This window comes from Lontra canadensis, unplaced genomic scaffold (assembly GCF_010015895.1).
Source record: "Lontra canadensis isolate GAN:19392208 unplaced genomic scaffold, GSC_riverotter_1.0 scaffold203, whole genome shotgun sequence".
NCBI classification, from domain to species: Eukaryota; Metazoa; Chordata; class Mammalia; order Carnivora; family Mustelidae; genus Lontra; species Lontra canadensis.
The window spans coordinates 1203807-1224013 of record NW_022631197.1 but is presented as its reverse complement, the minus strand read 5'-3'; the positions used below and the strand labels follow the sequence as shown (position 1 = coordinate 1224013).

Below are 20207 nucleotides of genomic sequence, written 5' to 3'. Positions count from 1 at the left end.
GACACAACAAAGCCTTCAGTTGCCTATAAAGTTGTGCCATGTTTTTGTGGTTAACAGGGGGATTGTCGCACCAGAGAAGAGGCAATGATATTTGGTGTCGGACTCTGTGACAATGGATTCATGCACCATGGTAGGTATTTTTAATCCAGAAGCTTACAGATGTATTTTTCTGTTTTGTTTTTGTTAGGGCACTGGGACTATCTCATTGTTTTAGTGAATTCATTTAGAGGTGAACCAATAAAACTGTATGGGTCTTGCCATGTGCCCAGGCCAGATCACATCTGCATTTTATTTCACCACTGGTGCCATTCCTATGTCTATTGCTGTTATCTACCACTTGCCATAACTTCTATTTTCTTTTTCTAGACTGACTCCAGAAGAGCAAAAGCTTGAACTAGACGGTTTTTTTTTTTTTTTTTTTTAAGTAGCTTTGAAAAAAAAACCTTTGAAATTACTTTTGATCAGACTTACGGTTTTTTTTGAATGCCAGTATATGTTAAAATGATTAAGTGAGAGCATATTATGGTTGGATAATCATTGTTCTTTTTAGAAAAATGATTTTAAAATTTCATCAGAGATAAAATTATAAATCTCTGGAAAAAATGTTTCATTTTGGCTACTAATTAAAGATTTTCTTTCTTGTTTGATGAACTTCATTTCACCTAAATTTTAAAAATAATGAGACTTAGTCTTCCCTCTCTATTCATAGCATCTTATAGATTCCACAAACCCATATTTTTCACTGTTTACATATATATAATATATATATGCTTATAAACACATATTTGATAACACTTCAACCTATTTGTCAATTGCTTTCAGAAGGTTATTACCTTTTTAAAAAAAGATTTGTATATTTTATAAAGAGAGAGAATGGGGGAGAGGCAAAGAGAGAGGGAGAGAGAGAATCTAGAGCAAACTCCCTTATGAGGGTTGACCCAGCCTGGGCTCGATCCCACGACCCTGCGATCATGACCTAAGCTGAAACCAAGAGTCAATTGCTCAAACAGCTGGGCCACTCAGGCGCCCCAATGTTATCTATCACCTTTCTCTGAAGAAGGCACAACCTTTAAAAACAAAAACAAAATCAAAACCTTCAGTTGTGTTGAGAGCATCTTTAGTTAGCATACATTCATTTGGGATTCCATTACATCCCACTATCTCTAGAGCACTGTGTAGATGTGATAGAGAAATATCAGTCCCTGATGAACAAACTATTGAATGGGAGAAACAATATTATTATAGGCAATTAAAACTATAAGGCTGAAAACCTTCAAATATTTTGTTGTTTTTTTTTTTCTTTTTAAAGCATCAATAAGCAGCCATTTTATCTAAATATTTATGTTAAAATACTGATTTGGGGTGCCTGGAAGGCTTAGTCATATAAGCAGCCAACTCTTGATTTGGGTTCAAGTCATGATCTCAGGATCATGAAATCAACCCTACATTGGGCTCATGCTCAATGTGGAGCCTGCTTGAGAGTCTTTCTGTCTGCCCCTCTCATGCTTGTAGTCATATGTACATGCTTTCTCTCTCTCTCTCAAAAATATGAATGAATAAATAAATAAATAAATAAAATAACAAAAAATTAAGTATTGAGTTAAAAATATTGAGTTAACAACAAAAGTTTTCCCTACAAAAGTGTAAGTTAGAAAAAGTCTGAGCACATCCAGTTTGGCCCCTCCCTGGCCGTATTGATGTCCTTCTCACTCTGGTTAAGCAGACTATTTTTTGGAGGAAAATAGCGGTAGCAAAACACCATACAAGTTTGGGGGAAGTGCTTGGGTCATGTAGGTAAGACCTAACTTGATCTCAAATATATTCTCATTTCTATTGTCAACTGTAACATGTTACTTTTTAATTTGTGCTTGATAGTTTCATTTGTTAACCCAAGTTGCTGGTCAGTCTTCCATGCAAAGAACAATACATGTATCATCTGGTCAGCAGTTATTATTTGGAACTCTGTAAAAATAATGAACTAAAATAGTTTTGTATTGGTTTCTATATGCCAAATTAATCATATATATTACCTCATTTTTAGTTCTGTATGTTATGAAGAAGATTTTATTGCCCCCATTTTCTGATGAGGAAACTACAGTTCAAAGAGTTTAAGTAACTTTCCCAAAGTCACACCCAGAATCAACCCCACACCTGGAGGTCTGTCTCATCATAAAGCCAGACCTTGTACAGCGCCATGGGAAAAGTGTCTTCCCTTTAGCTACCCTGCTCCATGAATCACCCTGTTCCAACAAGTACGCTTCAACCTACCAAGGATACATAAATAGGAATAAGAGAAGATTTCTCTTTTAAAATATTTTGACTGCTGTCAGGATCTCACTGAATATAAATTCTCTCTATCAGTATTTAGCTTTATTTTTAAAAAGGTTAATCTTTGGGACTTTGGGCAAAAATATTAATATTCAGATAATAGGGGAAAATTACCTTTATTGAAATAAGATTATTTGAGAATAATGTTTTTAAACAGAAAAAAAAAAAAACCAACCCGAAGAATTAGTGGAAACTAAAATCACATTTCACACAGATGATATATTTCTGGTTTGAAGGGTTAGAACACAAGTAACCACCATGGGAATTGCTCACACACATAAGAGCAACACTTACCCATTTGAATTTTCCCATAATTGTTCAGGATATTAAAAACACACTTCAAATGTTTACTACAAATTCAAAACAATGTAGGCTTCTATGTTTTGGATTACATACATTTTTTGGATTCAGTATAATCTTTTATTAAATTTGGGTGAGTACAAAAAAGTTAACATTGAAAAAATACTTAAAAATTCAAAATTCTTTACTTAATAGTAATTTAAAGGAAACATCAGCTTGAAGCTGTTGAAAGAAATAGAATAATATCATAGGGATATTTGTGAATGAAACTTCTTCTAAGAGTATTATAGGACAGGTATTAGTTTTTTAATGTCTATTAGTATGGAAAATGGTTTCAGTTTTTGGATTAATTGGAACAATTTGGATCTCTGTTCTTGTAGTTCTTGAAAAAAGTGAATTCAAAGATGAACCCCTACTTTTCCGTTTTTTTGCGGATGAGGAAATGGAAGGATCAAATATGAAGCATCGACTTATGAAACATGATTTAAAAGTTGTGGAAAATGTTATAGCCAAATCACTATTGGTAAGATCATCAATATGTTATATAAGTTTTCTTCATTTATTCTGTTTGATATGTACCTTTTTTCATAGTTTCTTTATTAGTAACATTAATATTTTACATTTCAGATTAAATCCAATGAAGGCAGCTATGGTTTTGGGTTAGAAGACAAAAATAAAGTTCCAATAATAAAGTTGGTAGAAAAGGGGTCTAATGCTGAGGTAATGTAAATTAGCATTTTATTTAAATTTGTTGTCCATAACATACAAATATAAAAGTTCTAAACAAATTGAAATCAGCTTTTAAGTATCTCTATTGAAAATAGTGTTTCTGAATAATCTTATTCTGAGTTCCTACTCCACTATTGGAATTTGTGACAGAGTTCATGTACTCAAAGATAGTTGGAGGGAGGTAGTGTAAAGATCTATAGTTGGGAACTTCTTGACCTCCTGGGAGGTCACATGGCTCATTCCATGTCCCTGAGACTTCCTTGTTCATCATCATTCTAGTCTGGAACCCTGTGGAGACTGTGTATAGTGGGACTACATTTTCTATGTCAGATAACTGTTCTATTAAATCAAAGTCTATGTCTTTTATTTTCCTATCACTTTTGACTGTCTTATAAAAATATAATTTTTTTCTATTTTACTTATTTATATTTTATATAATCAGTAAAGTGCATGCTTTGACTTACTTTCTCATTAGGTTAATGCTGATTAATGTTCTCTCACCTCAGTAGTTTTTTAAACAAAGGAATCTCCTGATCATTCATTCAGAATTATTTACTTAGTACCTATTATATGCCAGGCAGTGTTCTAGGTTCTGGGAATACAGCAATGAACAAAAGAGACAAAGTCTCCTGTTCTCATGGAACCTACTGGGAGAGTTATATCCCAAATATGTGAGATTTAAAGTATTCTCACCTTGCTACCTGGCTTGTAAACATGCCTTAATCCTCAATCAAACTTCTAAATATAGAAATCTTAAATGAAGACTGTGAGAATAAGTAAAGTATGACTTTTTGCTTTGAACCTATTTAAAGTTAGTAGCAAACTTCCATCCACCCTCCTATCTGCTAATATCTAAGGTCTCCATCTTTTACCAAAACACAAACTCATGCAAGACAGTGTTTTAGGTACAGCACATTAATTTCAAATGAAGTAACTCTGGTCACCTCATACTTTGTTAGTGGGCTGGGCCAACTAATGACTAATTTTAGTAATTTTCTGCAAGAAGGAAATGTTTCTCCCAGACATTTTCTGTGGGGGTTCTTAGAGCATAGCTTCATCTGACTATGTCACTGATGAAGTGCCCTCTCCTAGGTTTTCATCATTTCTCTGGTAACCAAAACAGCATGTAGTTCAGAGGCAGTGGGATTGGTTAAGATTGGTGGCCTGGTTGGTATGGAGAGATAATGTCTTCTTTGCAATCTTTTCAGCCCCTGATAATCTGTGCTTTTTTGGAGCTCTTTTCCTTGGGTTCCAGGCCATTCCTGTCTCCTGCCCTGGAGATGTTTATGCTGTGTCACGTTAGCAATGCATATTCGGTTGTCATTGTTGGCTATAGAGAGGTTGAATCTCTCTGAATTAATTGGGTATAAATGGAAAACAGTAAAAAAAATTAATATGGTGTTTGACTGTAGTTTAAAGGATGAAATAAGAAAAAGAACTATAAGATTCAATCAAAAACAGGGCCACAGGAGGAGTACAAAATTAAGTCATAAAAGAAGGGGCAGGGAAATTCAGTGCAATGGGTGATCAGATTTAAAACTAGGTCAAAGAGAATAACTGTGTTATCTCCGCCACAGTTCTATTGTGTGAAATTATATAAAAAATATTGCAGATGTTTTGAAATGTAAAAATCTGTAAGTTCTAGGTCTTTTCATTCTTCTAATTCTGTGAAAAAAAATAGATTCCTTATTAAAATATAATTTGATTTTTTCCCCCTATTACTCTCTTAGATGGCTGGCATGGAAGTTGGGAAAAAGATTTTTGCTATTAATGGTGACCTAGTTTTTATGAGACCTTTCAATGAAGTGGATTGCTTCCTGAAATCATGCTTAAACAGCAGAAAGCCTCTAAGAGTTCTTGTGAGCACAAAGCCAAGGGAGTAAGTTGTATTTTATGTGGGATTTTAAAAATCAAACATAGGTGAATAAAATAGAAAAGTTAACTAAGTACATGTCTAGAATTAAATATCTCATTGCTTGGGACATTTAAACCTTACCAAAATCACTAATACTGGTCTTTAATGATGGGAAAAAAACTACATTGCTCATGCTGCTAATTCTTGCTCCTCAAATCAGGTAGTTTCAGCAGAAATAATACTTCCTCCTTGCTGCCCAAATTTTCCTGGTCTGGGTTAGGTTGAGTCTGATTATAAGTGAAGAAAACTGGTAGAACACTTGATAATAAGGAACTGTATTCCCCATGTTCAGCTCTAAGAATTTCAGGTCTATGATTTGGTCAGATATTAGGTTTATAATTAAATGCTTATAAGAAATGGGAGCACAATTATGTGAAATACACTGCATGCTTGCTCGTACTTAGTGATATGTCAGTTCTTTTAAAAAAAATGCCTAGTTATCTACCTACCTATGATTAAGGAAAAAACCTCATGTTTATTATAGCCAATTCAGAGAGTATAGGTTTTCTAAATGAAGATGTGTTTCTTATAATTATATCATCCATAAATAGCCATTACTTTTCCAAAATTCAGTGATAGTTCATTTTTTGAAGTGCTGATACAGATTTACACAACCATGTATTTATAAAATGGGATCATGCATTATAATCTGTTTTTTTAATTAATAGGAGATTTTGGATATACTTGGTAGACATTGGCTTTTCTTCTGCAAATCATTGATGGTCTAGTGTTTCTGTGTCACATTTCCATGATTTGTTTAACCAATAAGTTAATTAGTATAATTTATGTGAAGTACTTCATGTAATGTTTTAATGTACTATGATTATATCAAAATTGCTGTTTAAAATTTAATTTTATCATTTCTTAATTGTAATAAGCAACTTTATTCATTTTAAGGTAAATGAAGGTTACCACTTAAAAACAAAAGGTTTATTTTAACTACTTAGGAAAATATTCTCAGTATATATGCATAGTATTCTTCCCTGCCTTAATATATATATTCAGCAATAACTAGGTGCACTCTTTAACTTAGGAGTTGAAATGCAACGTAATAAGCCAGAATATATGTGCTGTCGAAGCAAGCATGCAATGTAATGAGCTAGATTCTATGGCATTAAGTTATCAAGGTCGATGTTAAAATGTACCAGGGAAAGAGTGAGTGTGACTCATTAAAATTACTCATTTAGGAAGACTTTGGTCTAGAGGGCAGAGAGTAGCCATAACTGTGTCTTCTCTCTAAACCTATTGTTCATCTATTACTCCCTATTAACCCAACCCTAAGTAGGGTAAGGCTTACCTAGATGCCTACCTCTGGTCACTTTGAGGACACTTAAAAGGAAAAGGACAGACTGGAAAGGAATAAGGGGGTCATAGCCCAAATCAATCATTAGTAAACAAAAATGTCCTCCCCTTGGCCCTATTGCCCCTGATTTAACCCTACAACTACTGATTCACTGATCATAGACATTTCAACAGTTGGATCATTCTGAAGTCCTCAACGTTAAAACTAAATAGATAGGGGCAAATCTTCAGTCCAGAAACTAACTGCTAGACGAACAGCATTAGAACCTGTGTCTCCTGACTCTTCCTGCAGTGTTTGTCACACAGTATCTGGAACCCCCTATTTCCTGTTCAGGTTCAAGCTTCTGTTCCACTGCTTGCTTGCTAATTGTATTGCTTCAACATCTTCATCCATAAAAAAATGGAGATGATGAGTGTCTGTGTTGTGGAGCTGCTAAGAACATTAAATAAATTTAGGTTTGTAAAGAACTTAGTGACTTGTTCAGCACATAGTATGTGCTCTAGTGATGTTTTCTGTGATACTTGTCTTTTCTCTTATTTCAATTTTTCATTGCTTCTTTATTATATCAGAAACATTTTATATTGTATTTCAAAGCAGTTTTGAGGATAGATACTCATTTTTCATCTTTTACTTTTATTTATTTTTTTAATATATTTTTTAAAGATTTTATTTATTTGATAGGCAGAGATCACAAGTAGGTAGAGAGGCAGGCAGGGAGAGAGGAGGAAGCAGGCTCCCCACTGAGCAGCGAGCCCGATGCGGGGCTCAATCCCAGGACCCTGAGACCATGACCTGAGCTGAAGGCAGAGGCTTTAACCCACTGAGCCACCCAGGCGCCCCCTCATCTTTTACTTTTAATTTGCTTGAAATTTATAGCCTTTCCTTTATGTCCTTATTCTAATGTATGATTCCTATAAATCATTCTTTCATATTTTCTTACAGTACCCACTTATACTTGATGTATTGTCTTGTCTGGGGTTAAGGAGGAAAGCAGAAATATGAGAAGTTAATCCAATAGAAGTTTTCTTTTGAATCTAGTGGTATTTTACACTTGATAGCATCAAAGAATTTTTCAAAAGGCTTTGTAGCAGATTATTTAGTGCACTTACATTCTATGAAAACGTTCCTTTTGTATAATTTTAATTCTTCGTTTAATAGATAATATAGTGGTCCCAGCAGGGAAACATGTTTTCCAAAGATCATTTGACGAAGAGGGCCCCAGTATTATGACCAAAATGCACCTCATGGTGTTTGTACTTAATTTTTAAAGAAATCTGTAATAATCTTCTTGAAGATTAGAGTAAGGTCAGCCTTCCCTAGCAATATTAGAAGGACAGAAGACCTTGCTCAGAAAGAACCAAGAAGGCTGCTATGAATTCCTCACAATCTACAAAAGCAACAGTGGCTCACCATGGCCTAAAAGCTTGAAGTTATTTCAACAAAAGTGAACTCTCATTTGTAATACATAGAAGCATGAGCTACTTCTATTTTTTTGGTTCATGCTCAGAAAATGCATTTATTATTCCCTTTTTCTTTCCCTTAGTTATCTTCCATTTTCAGGTATTTTTTTTTTTTTGACAGATAGTAATAACAAGGTGCTATTCAAAGGAAACAAATACAGCCTTATACACCAAAAAGTATATAATTAAGGATAACAGATAAATTTGTCCTGTGACCTCTACTCCACCAATATTTAGATCACTTTATAGTGTATAGCCTATGGTGTGTAACCTAATTCATAATATGGCTTTCAAGTTTCCCTAAAACAAATAATTCATATTTCAGGCACCAAATGCTGGAATGCCTGCCTCATGTATATTCCAGATCACAGGACCAGCCGTCTGCCATCAGACACTAATGCTGTATAGGGCTTTCTCAAGGGTTCTAGGTACAGCGTTGCTCAAATTGTTCTAGCAGCTTTTTTAATAAACTGTAAGTGCGTGCTGCTGTACCTAACTTCAGACTCTGTCTAATGTGCCCTTGAAGTGCCGCTGACATTTACTTCATGATTAATTCATCATCTTTTGGAGAACACTTTTGTTTCTTGGGCATCTAGGGCTATCCATCAAAATTTATTGCATTGTATTCGTTTGTCTTTGTTCTGTACTGCAATTTATGATACTCATTTTTATAGTTATGATGTTCCGCCTTATCTCATGTTCTCTGCTTTTCATTGTTGCTCTCTGATCCCCGGCTTCCTTCTAGGAGTGGCTCACTTATCAGTGCTAAACTGGACATCCCTCACGGGTCTGTCATAGCAGCAGCTTACACAGGCTTTCCTTTCCTTCAGCTTCTTTTCCGCATGGCTTCATTGAAAATATTTCTTTTCTTATTCATGTTTTCCCTTTTGATGTAGTATTCTTTTTTTCTTTTTTTAAAAAATATTTTATTTATTTATTTATTTATTTTAGGTTTGCATTTCAAAGCTTTTTTTTTTTTAATTTTCAGCATAACAGTATTCATTGTTTTTGCACCACACCCAGTGCTCCATGCAATCTGTGCCCTCTCTAATACCCACAACCTGGTTACCCCAACCTCCCACTCCCTGCCCCTTCAAACCCCTCAGATTGTTTTTCAGAGTCCATAGTCTCTCATGGTTCACCTCCCCTTCCAATTTATTTATTTATTTGACAGAGAGAGATACAGCAAGAGAGGGAACACAAGCAGGGGGACTGAGAGGGAGAAGCAGGATTCCTGCTGAGCGGGGAGCCCAACAAAGGACTCGATTCCAGGACCTTAGGATCATGACCTGAGCCGAAGGCAAATGTTTAACGACTGAGCCACCCAGGCGCCCCTTGATGTATTATTCTTTCAAAATTTCACTGAATAAATACTGAAGTTAATCACATTCTTTAATTATTTTGGTGTAGTGTTTGACAGATCTGTTCTTTATTACTAGCTTTTTGTTGTTGTTCTTTGATGAAGTTCCCAACAGCTAGGATGTATTAACTCTATGTTTCTTTTATTAGTTTTCACAAAGAAATTTCACAGTGCGCTGTCTTCTTTGCAACAGTGAATTAAGGAGTTGGGTGCCTGAGTGTCTCAGTCCGTTAAGTGGTCAGCTTTTGATTTTGGCTTAGGTCATAAACTCAGGTTGTGAGATGTAGCGCTGAGTCTGAGTCTGGCTCCAAGCTCAACAGGGAGTCTGCTTGAGGGTTCTCTCCTTCTCCCTCCCTGCTCATGCACTCACACTTTTTCTCTCTCTCTTTAACATAAATAAATTAATTTTAAAAAATCAACTAAGGAGAGAAGCTTCCATTTTATTGAAGTGCTTACATAATTCATAGCATGATGTAGGGCAGTTGACCAAAGATTCCTTTTTTAATCTCCACTGACACCCTGCAAAGTAAGTTTTAACTTTCTGTGGAAAGTCAAGCTCAGAGAAATTAAGGAGTACATGGAAGTTATTCAACTATGAAGTGACTAAATGATTATTCAGAGCTAGTTTTTCCTGATCCTGGAGCCTGTTCCTTATTCAGCATATACCGTGCACTAGCCGTGCTCCATTGAGGAAGTCTGTCATGCAGGTCTACTGGGTGCCTATGTGAGGGCATGCACCCTATTTGTTTCCTGTTTCTAGCTCAGTCAGTGTCTTTTATACAGTAGACTCTCAACACATTTATTAAAAGAATGAATAAAAGTGGACATTATTGTATTAACCAACTGTGGCATTTTAACGTCATCTTACCCTGTTTTCTGACTGATTTTAGGACAGTGAAAATCCCAGATTCAGCTGAGGGACTTGGATTCCAGATACGAGGATATGGCCCATCGGTTGTCCACGCAGTAGGAAGAGGTGAGGAATTCATCCTGCATGGCAAACAGCTTTTCAGCATATTTGGATATTGCTTGCTGAATAAGAATATGTTCAAAATGTTCATGGTCATGTTGTCATGTATTTTCTCAAAAGTATTTTTACTTTATTGGCTCAATGGCAGTACATTCCTAAAAATACTCACGGGGCACCAGGTGGCTCATTTGATTAAGCAGCTACCTTTGGCTCAGATCATGATCCTGGAGTCCCAGAATCGAGTCCTGAATTGGGCTTCCTGCTTAAGCAGAGGAGTCTGCTTTTCCCTCTGACCTCTCCACCCCCCACCCCACTCATTCTCTCAAATAAATAAATAAATAAAATCTTTAAAAAAATAAAAACTCTTAAAAATTGTAAGGCATATTTATCACTGTTAAAAACTGATGATATGAATGGAACTAGAGCATATTATGCTACGCAAAATAAGTCGAGAACGATAAATACCATATAATTTCACTCATATGTGGAATTTAAGAAACAAAACAGATGAACATAGGAGAAGGGAAGGAAAAATAAAATAGGATGAAAACAGGAAGACAAACCATAAGAGACTTTTAACTCTAAAGAAAAAAAATCGAGGGTTGCTGGAGCTATAGGAGGTGAGTGGAGAAATGGGGTAAGTGGGCGATGGGCATTAAGGAGGGCACATGATGTGATGAGAAATGGACATTATACGCAACTGATGAGTTACTAACTTCTACCTCTGAAACAAATGATATACTATATGTTAATTAAGTTGAATTTAAATAAGAAATTTTAAAAAACTGATGAGAGTATAAGAAAGCAACTGATTTCTGTACATTGATTTTGTATCCTGCCACATTACTGAATTGCTGTATGAGTTCTAGTAGTTTGGGGGTGGAGTCTTTTGGGTTCTCCATATAAAGTATTATGTTATCTGCGAAGAGAGAGAGTTTGACTTCTTCTTTGCCAATATGAATATCTTTTATTTCTTTTGTTGTCTGCTGTTGCTAGGACTTCTAGTACTATGTTGAACAGCAGTTGGCGAGAGTGGACATCCTTGTCATGTTCTTGATCTCAAAGGGAAGGCTGTCAGCTTTTCCCCATTGAGGATGATATTCACTGTGGGTTTTTCATAGATAAATTTTATGAAGTTGAGGAATGTTCCCTCAAAAATATTCCTATACTTTGAATCATTTTAATCAGGAACAGATGCTGTATCTTTTCACATGCTTTTTCTGCATCAATTACGAGGACCATGTGATTCTTCTCTCTTCTCTTATTGATTATTCTGTCACATTGATTGATTTACGAATGTTGAACCACTCTTGCATCCCATGAAAAAAAAGAAAGGGAAATTAGAGAATTGATTCCATTTACTATAGCACCAAGAACCATAAGATACCTGGGAATAAACCTAACCAAAGAGGTAAAGGATCTGTACTCAAGGAACTACAGAACATTCATGAAAGAAATTGAAGAAGACACAAAAAGATGGAAGAGCATTCCATGCTCATGGATTGGAAGAATAAACATTGTTAAAATGTCTATACTGCCTAGAGCCATCTATACATTCATTGCCAATCCTGATCAAAATTCCACTTTTCAAAGAGCTGCAACAAACAGTCCTAAAATTTGTATGGGACCAGAAGAGACCCGAATTGCTAAGGAAATGTTGAAAAAGAAAAACAAAACTGGTGGCATCACGTTGCCTGATTTCAAGCTTGACTACAAAGCTGTGATCACCAAGACAGCATGGTACTGGCACAAAAACAGACATATGGACCAGTGGAACAGAGTAGAGAGCCCAGATATGGACCCTCAAGTCTTGGTCAAATAATCTTCGACAAAGCAGGAAAAAAATATACAGTGGAAAAAAAGTCTCTTCAATAAATGGTGCTGGGAAAATTGGATAGCTGTGTGTAAAAGAATGAAATTTGACCATTCTTTTATACCATACACAAAGATAAACTCAAAATGGGTGAAAGACCTCAACATGAGGCTGGAATCTCTCAAAATCCTAGAGGATAACATAGGCAGTAATCTCTTCTACATCGGCCACAGCAACTTCTTTCAAGATATGTCTCCAAAGGCAAAGGAAACAAAAGCGAAAATGAACTTTTGGGACTTCATTAAGGTCAAAAGCTTCTGCACAGCAGAGGAAACAGTCAACAAAACAAAGAGGCAACCCACGGAATGGGAGAAGATACTTGCAAATGATACTACAGACAAAGAGGGCTGATATCCAAGATCTATAAAGAACTCCTCACACTCAAGACATGCAAAATAGATAATCATGTCAAAAAATGGGCAGATGACATGAACAGACACTTCTCCAAAGAAGACATACAAATGGCTAACAGACATATGAAAAAATGTTCATCATTGGCCATTAGGGAGATTCAAATCAAAACCACATTGACACACCAATTAGAATGACCAAAATCAACAGGACAGTAAACAACATGTGTTGCAGAGGATGTGGAGAAAGGGGAACCCTCTTACACTGTTAGTGGGAATGCAAGTTGGTGCAGCCACTTTGGAAAACAGTGTGGAGATTCCTCAAAAAATTAAACATAGAGCTACCCTATGACCCTGCAATTGCACTACTGGGTATTTCCCCCAAAGATACAGATGTAGCGAAAAGAAGGGCCATCTCTACCCCAATGTTCATAGCAGCAATGGCCACAGTTGCCAAACTGTGGAAAGAACAAAGATGCCCTTCAAAGGACAAATGGATAAAGAAGATATGGTCCATATATACAATGGAGTATTATGCCTCCATCAGAAAGCATGAAGACCCAACTTTTGTACCAATATGGATGGGACTGGAAGAAATTATGCTGAGTGAAATAAGTCAAGCAGAGAGAGTTAATTATCATATGGTTTCGCTTACTTGTGCAGTATAAGGAATAACACAGAGGACATTGGAAATTGGAGAGGAGAAGTGAGTTGGGGGAAATCAGAGGGGGAGACAAACCATGAGAGACTGTGGACTCTGAGAAACAAACTGAGGGTTTTGGAGGGGAAGGAGTTGGGGGGTTGGGTGAGCCTGGTGGTGGGTATTATGGAGGGCATGTATTGCATGTATTGCACTGGATGTGGTGCATAAACAATGAATTTTGGAACACTGAAAAAAATGAAATAGAATAACAATAACTGATGAAGGAATGATGCCTGCCAATCTCACTTTTCTGCATGTTTCACTTTAGCCAAAGGGTATAACGATTTTAAGGTTGTCTATTTGTATTTTTCTCTGGTGGCAAATAGCTGTATTTTTGTCAATAACTCAAAGATGTAAGTTTTCAGGTTTAAGAATGATCTGTGTGCTTAATAACCTGTTGCTCTAAGATTACTTCAGGTGTTTCTATAAATAACATTTCTTAAACCATAAAATGCATTTTATATTAAATAATAACATGTTTATATTTTATTCTTTTTTGTTTGATAGGTAAATAAACCATTGATATCTCTTTTTTCTATGTATTTTAAATAATATGTTTATATTTTATTCTTTTTTGTTTGATAGGTGAATAAACCATTGATATCTCTTTTTATATGTATTTTAAATTTTATAGTATATTAACACTAGTAATGATTTAAGGGAATGACTTTTAGAGCCCACATAGTGTATAACTTGCTGCTATAGAAAGAAATGTCATTATAATCAAAGAAGCCATGTGTTCATCTTAACCAGAGACATACATGCTTTTCATTACCAAAAAACATAAAATGTAAAGTATCTTCATGTGATCACCCAAATATAAGTCTGGAAAATTTGGAGAGGGCATTGCTATCAGAATCAAATTGACCAAGAACATATGAGCTAGACCTTTATTAGATTATAAAATTGCCTTTGTTAGTGTATATATGACAAAAATGAATCTTATTTCAAAAACCTGTCTTTTCACTCAGGTGTTTAAAACATATAGACTAATAGACATTTAAAACATTTCCAACAACTTATTATATAACTGAAATGGGATATATTTAATACTCAAAGGGGATAGTCGGTACTTCCAAGATCTTCATTTTCACTGAACAAAAAAGAGTAAGTCACATTATCAGTACTATAAAATAACTGAAAACCTGATTGAATTATGGTGTGCTTCTGTACTTATTACGGTGTCATTTAAAGAGCCTGATTCATTCTTTGGTAAGTAGTTGTAGAGTACGCCCAAATCTGGTTCCTATGCTCTTTGCTTCTGAAGAGTAAAAGAAATACTTATGTGCTTTTCCTTTCAGATGCATATTAAAGGGAAAGATACTATTCAGTGGTTTCTTTTTGCACTGTAATTTTGCTATTTCCCTTTTTCTTCTTCAGTCCCTTCCCATGTCCACATACTAGAGTATATCTATAACTGAAATTTTACCTTTGAAATCTAAAATTCCAATATGCCAATTTCTTATTGCAATCTCATCACTGGTATTCTCAGCTTATTTTTTATTTTATTTTGTTTTGTTTTGTTTTTAATTCATTTGGGACTTCCAGACTCTGGATCCTTCTCCTTTTCCCCCTAAAGCCTCCCTTCTTTAGCCAGCTGTATCCCATGGCATGTCATCTCAGTCATTCTTGCTAGCATCACCAGGGTCCTCTTGTCCTTATTCTTCAGATGCACTAAATCACCTCTTTAGCCTTGGATGAACTTAATCATCCTATTGGCTTTTTCTCCTGAGTGGGAAAAAAACCATCATGAATGTGGAATTAGCATTATCCCAGTTTGCCATCTTTTACTGGGCCTGTCTTACTATTCAGCAATCTTTTCATGTCTCTCATCACCTCCCTCTTTCTCTCCTCATAATTCTCTCCTGTCTCTCAAGATGAACTTCCTTTTTCACCCCACAGACAAATTCAGGGTCCTAAGTATAAAACCCTCAGAGCCCCACACTTTTTTCTGTACACCCACACCTTTTGCTGGATCTACCACCATCACCAGTTTCCTCCCACCCTAGATGAAGAGTTTTTTGCTTTTCTTTTTTTCTTTTTCTTTTTAGAGTTCAAGGTGAATTTCTCAATAAGTGTTCTAGATCTTATGCCTTCTCTGGGGTGTCATGCTGTCCGGTATCCCCTTCCAGAATTTCAGCCTTTTTTCTTGGATTATTCTAGTACAGGCTGTGAGCATGCTCAATTCTTTCCCACTAAACTAAACAAAGAAACAAAATGATCTTAAACTAGAACAGCAAACACAGAACTTGTCCCTTTTCCTTCTTTTCCCATTTAGATCCACAAGGCATTGGCATTGCCTGGGACCAGTTAGAAATGCAGAATCTTAGGACCCACTCAGGATGTACTGAGCCAGAATCTACATTTTAATGAGATCCTCAGATGATCTGTATGCACATCCAAGATTGATAAGCTCAGCTCTAGAATAATGCTCTACTAACTTTTTTTTGTCATGACCAAACTTCCTGAAATGCTGTCTGTATTTTCAGCTGCCCTTTTTCTCTTCCTGTTTGAGTTTTAGGACAGTACTATAGACATCCATCCCCATCTCTCCCCATCCATGTCTCCAAAGTCTGTCTTACAAGAGTTATCACAGCCTTGACTGAAAAATACTATGGACATTGATAACATTTGTATTAATTTGAATTTTCAGTGGCATTTGATTAAACCGACTACTCCTGTTTGCGGAAAACATTCATCTCTTGATTTTGAGATGATGCTTTTCATATGTTTCTCCTACCTGTCCTCTGGCAGATCCCTTCATCTATTGTTGGCTCCCTTTTTCTTCTCTGCCTCCTTGTTCTCTGTAAGAAATCTTGTTGATTTTCTTGCTGGAGATGTTTAAATCTCTGTCTCCACCTCAGACCTCAGCATTCTCTCTAACTGAACTTCCCATCCATTCTCTGAACTTGCTTTGCCTTTTGTATTCTCTTTATTTGAATGACTATCTACTCAGCCACCGAGCCCAAAGGTAGAGGTGTCATCCTGGGGACTGTAGCCTCTTCACAAACTCTGTCATCAAATATCAAATACTCGATCTCGATTGCAGTAGATGTGTGTTGTGATTTTGATTTTTTACTTAAACTCAAATGATACATTCCCTGTTTGGGTGTGGGGGGACGGTCATCTCACTTGTGCTTAAAATTCTTCAATGCTTTTCCTCTTGCATCTATAGTAAGGTTAAGGTCTTAGGACTTCACATGGAGTAGGCAAGGACTTCACAACCTGGCTCTGCTTGGCTCTCCAGGGTCTTCACTCACCACTCCCATTTTAAGCTCTCACCAACTGCTCACGTGCTCCCAAATGTCCAGGTTATTTCTTGACTCAGTGCCTTTTTTCAGGCTATTCTTTCTATGGGGAATGTCCCATTTCCCTCCAATACCTACTTCAATCCGGAAAAACCACTTGGAATTTCTGGGAGTGAATTTTAGTGAGGAAAAAAAAAAAAAAAAAATATATATATATATATATGTATATATATATATATATATATAGTCTTCTTGGATGTAAATTATGTTCTCTAAGATATTTAATAATTCTTTCATAAGAGAAATTGCTTACAAGAGAAGGCTCTTGTAACATAAGTTTTATAATCACTTATATTAATTATATTCATTGTATTTATTAATGGTGCTATATAAATGTTGACTTGCTCAGAATATCAAATAATAATGATTTGAAAGTTTCTGAAGATCTTAACTCACTGGATATTTCACTTGCTTATTTAAGTCTATATCTGTGCAAATGAATGATGGACAGTTGCTGTCATCTGATTCATTTTATTCTCCACCAATTCTGTGGTTTCTGACCCTTTGTGGATATCCTGAATGCTTATTTTACTTAGCAAATCCAATCTACTTGTAGTTGCTAATTGACTTGATTTTTTTTCTTAAGAATTTCTTCTGTTTGCATTTTAAAAAATGAAAGTGATTATAAAATTGATGAATCATTATATTGTACACATGAAACTACTATAATGCCTATATAGTATATATATACTATATACTATAAAGTATATAATTATACTTTAATTTAAAAAATAAAAAGAAGTAAGACTGAAATTTACAAGCTATTGTAAATTTCAAAAATGTCCTTGCAATAACAGTTACTAAGAAAAACAAATGAAAGTGAATACTATTTTAATATTTAGATATTTCATAGACTAAAGAAAGATAAATAAGGCATACATTTCTGGCTTTCCATTTTGCCATTATGTATGCATATGCAGAAAATTAAGACTGACTAGACAGTTGAGAGGGAAAATAACTGATGAGCATTATAAAGTTCACTTTACAATATCCCTTCAAATTCATTCTCAAAGAGATGGGAGAATATTCTGTTAATCACAGTTTGAATGGCCAGATGAAAAGTAGAAAAATGTTGAGAGGGCATTGCTATCAGAACCAAATTTATCAAGAACTTACTAGCTAGATCTCTATTATATTTTAAAATTGCTTTCCCTGTTGCCTATGTGATAAAAAGGAATCTCATTCCTCAAATTTTTGGCAATTTTCTCATTTGTATTTGAAGGAACTGTCGCTGCAGCAGCTGGTCTTCACCCTGGACAGTGTATTATCAAAGTAAATGGAATCAATGTCAGCAAAGAGACCCATGCCAGTGTTATTGCACACGTTACAGCCTGCAGGAAATACAGAAGACCAATGAAGGTAAATTGCTCTGCAGTGTACCTGGATCTCATTGCAAACTTGCATAGAAAGCCGAGAGGTCAACACAAGATAGTGCCAGAGATGTCTGTGTTTTCTACCTTTAGGTTCACATTTAAGCACAGCATTGTAAATCTCTTGATGATTGTTTTATCTGCATAATTATTTATAATCAATTATGCTTAAATGATTGCATCTTATTGTTAGCAGTATTAATCATCGTTTTAAAAGTGCTCTGGGGTATTTTCATTTGCATTGTGATAGGAGTTTTCAAAGACCTAACTGTTTATCAAATTGAAATCCAAAGGTTTGAATTGTTTTCTTGACCCTTGCGAATGCTTTAGGATATATAATGGTCACTGTACATCTGTGTGGGTTTTATAGGGTCTGTGATTAAGTTTTGGATATATTTATTTAACTGGATTTAGCTCATAAAAGAAAATACCAAAGTGTACTTATTACTTAAAATTCTAAGCATTATCCTCTGATTAAATTTCAAGAGCTGTAGAAAAATAAAATTAGAGTGCTAATTTATAAGCAAAGCTTATCCCATGAGGTACAAGTGCATATTGGGCTGTAAGAGAAAATTCTTTCAAATTAATCAACTAAATGTAAAAGGAACTTTAGAGGAGAGGCTTTGTATTTTTTCCTTCATGCATAGCCAAGTACTCTTCTGGATTTGAGAATATGACTTTATGTCCAAACCAGAGAGAGGAGTGGAGTGGTTATTTTCTCATAGGCCAGGACTGACATCCTATAAAATACTGAACCTATAAGAAAATAGCTCATCAATTTTGCTTATTAATAAGGTCAAAGTAGCAAAGCAAATTGGAATTCATGCATAGACTCATAGTTATTCTGGTTGATAATGGTAAAAGGCGAAAGATTTATGCAATCTAAAGAGAAACCAGAGTATAGTTGATAATTGTTTAATAAATATTTATTGAACTGTATTATTGAGTGAATTTTTTAAAAAGACACTTTTGAAATTATCAAAACTTTCCCCTTCAATCCGAATTTTGATAAGTGACCAAAGTGATTTGAGTTTGGTTCCTTTTCATTTTCCTTGACTGCCTTCTTAGAGAGGAGGTGCTTAGTGAAATGATTAAGAAAAGCAATAAATAGGGGTGCCTGGTGGCTCAGTCGGTTAAGCACCTGCCTTTGGCTCAGGTCATAATTGCAGGGTCCTGAGATTGAGTCCTGCATCAGGCTCCCTGATAGCGGGGAGTCTGCTTCTCCTTCTGCCTCCCCCACACCCAATCCTGCCACCATCTGTTCTCTCTCTCTCTGCCTCTCTCAAATGAATAAATAAAATCTTAAGAACACTTACAAAGATTTTTATTTGGGTGTTATAGGCAACTGATAAATTACTCCCCAAATTAAAAAAAATCGTTTTTTTTTTTTTAAAGAAAAGCAATAATTAGAAAAATTCACTAGGTGAGTCACCTGCTCCATCAAATATGCATTGCCACAAAACAGACTGTCCCAAAACTTACTGGCCTTAAAACAATGATTGATTATTTCCCTTGATTCTGCATCTGCAGATCGATTGAGTGCTGATTCCTATGAAGGTGCTGATGGGCAGAGTTTTGCTGGGAATGTCTGGGCTCTGCATCTCCCCCACCCCTTGTGTTCTCTCACTCCAGAGCTCCTCCCCATGGCCTTCCTTTCCAGTCTAGGGAGTTGTCCTTTCTGCAGGGTGTCTGCCTTTGAAGAGGGGATAAAGCGATCAACTCTATTTAAACCATGCTTGCTAATATCCCTTTGGAAAAATCAGATCCCTTGACTAAGCCTTGGCTCAGTGTGAGAAGGAGCTACACAGAGGTGTGGATACCAGAGCATATGGTTCCTTAGGGGTCACAACAGGTTACCAAGGGGTATTTGAATGATCGATGTTAACTAGCCTTTTAATGATGGTTGGCAATATAGTAATGAAACACAACTGTGAAGTTAATACAAGAGAAAAATGGATGATGTAAATGATATCACACTTACGTAGTACAATTCAGTTTCATCATCTGACCTAGGAAAGGTATAAACTTTAAAGTAAATAATGCAGACCTGAAAACATTTGCTTGGTGGCCACTTCCTCTTTCTCATTTATTTAGATGAGCATGCAATTGCTACTTTAATTAAAATATAGGATGATTAATGATATGGAAGGATTAAAAAAGTTACATCACTTGGGAACCCAATGAAATGAAAGATGTTCTTCCAATTTTCTTATTGGTTTGCTTCAAAAAAGCATTAAC

General features: G+C 35.6%; 1 protein-coding gene across 1 annotated transcript in view; it reads left to right on the top strand.

The window, feature by feature from the left end:
* PREX2 (phosphatidylinositol-3,4,5-trisphosphate dependent Rac exchange factor 2) overlaps positions 1 to 20207 on the top strand; it is a gene marked incomplete at its 5' end in the record, with an annotated part of 190631 nt that overhangs the window by 34853 nt on the left and 135571 nt on the right. The window contains 6 exons of the mRNA XM_032848425.1: positions 58 to 130; positions 3009 to 3151; positions 3256 to 3348; positions 5088 to 5236; positions 10286 to 10371; positions 17822 to 17958. Of these exons, the coding sequence (XP_032704316.1) occupies positions 58 to 130; positions 3009 to 3151; positions 3256 to 3348; positions 5088 to 5236; positions 10286 to 10371; positions 17822 to 17958 (681 nt within the window). The remainder of the gene's footprint in view (positions 1 to 57; positions 131 to 3008; positions 3152 to 3255; positions 3349 to 5087; positions 5237 to 10285; positions 10372 to 17821; positions 17959 to 20207) is intronic.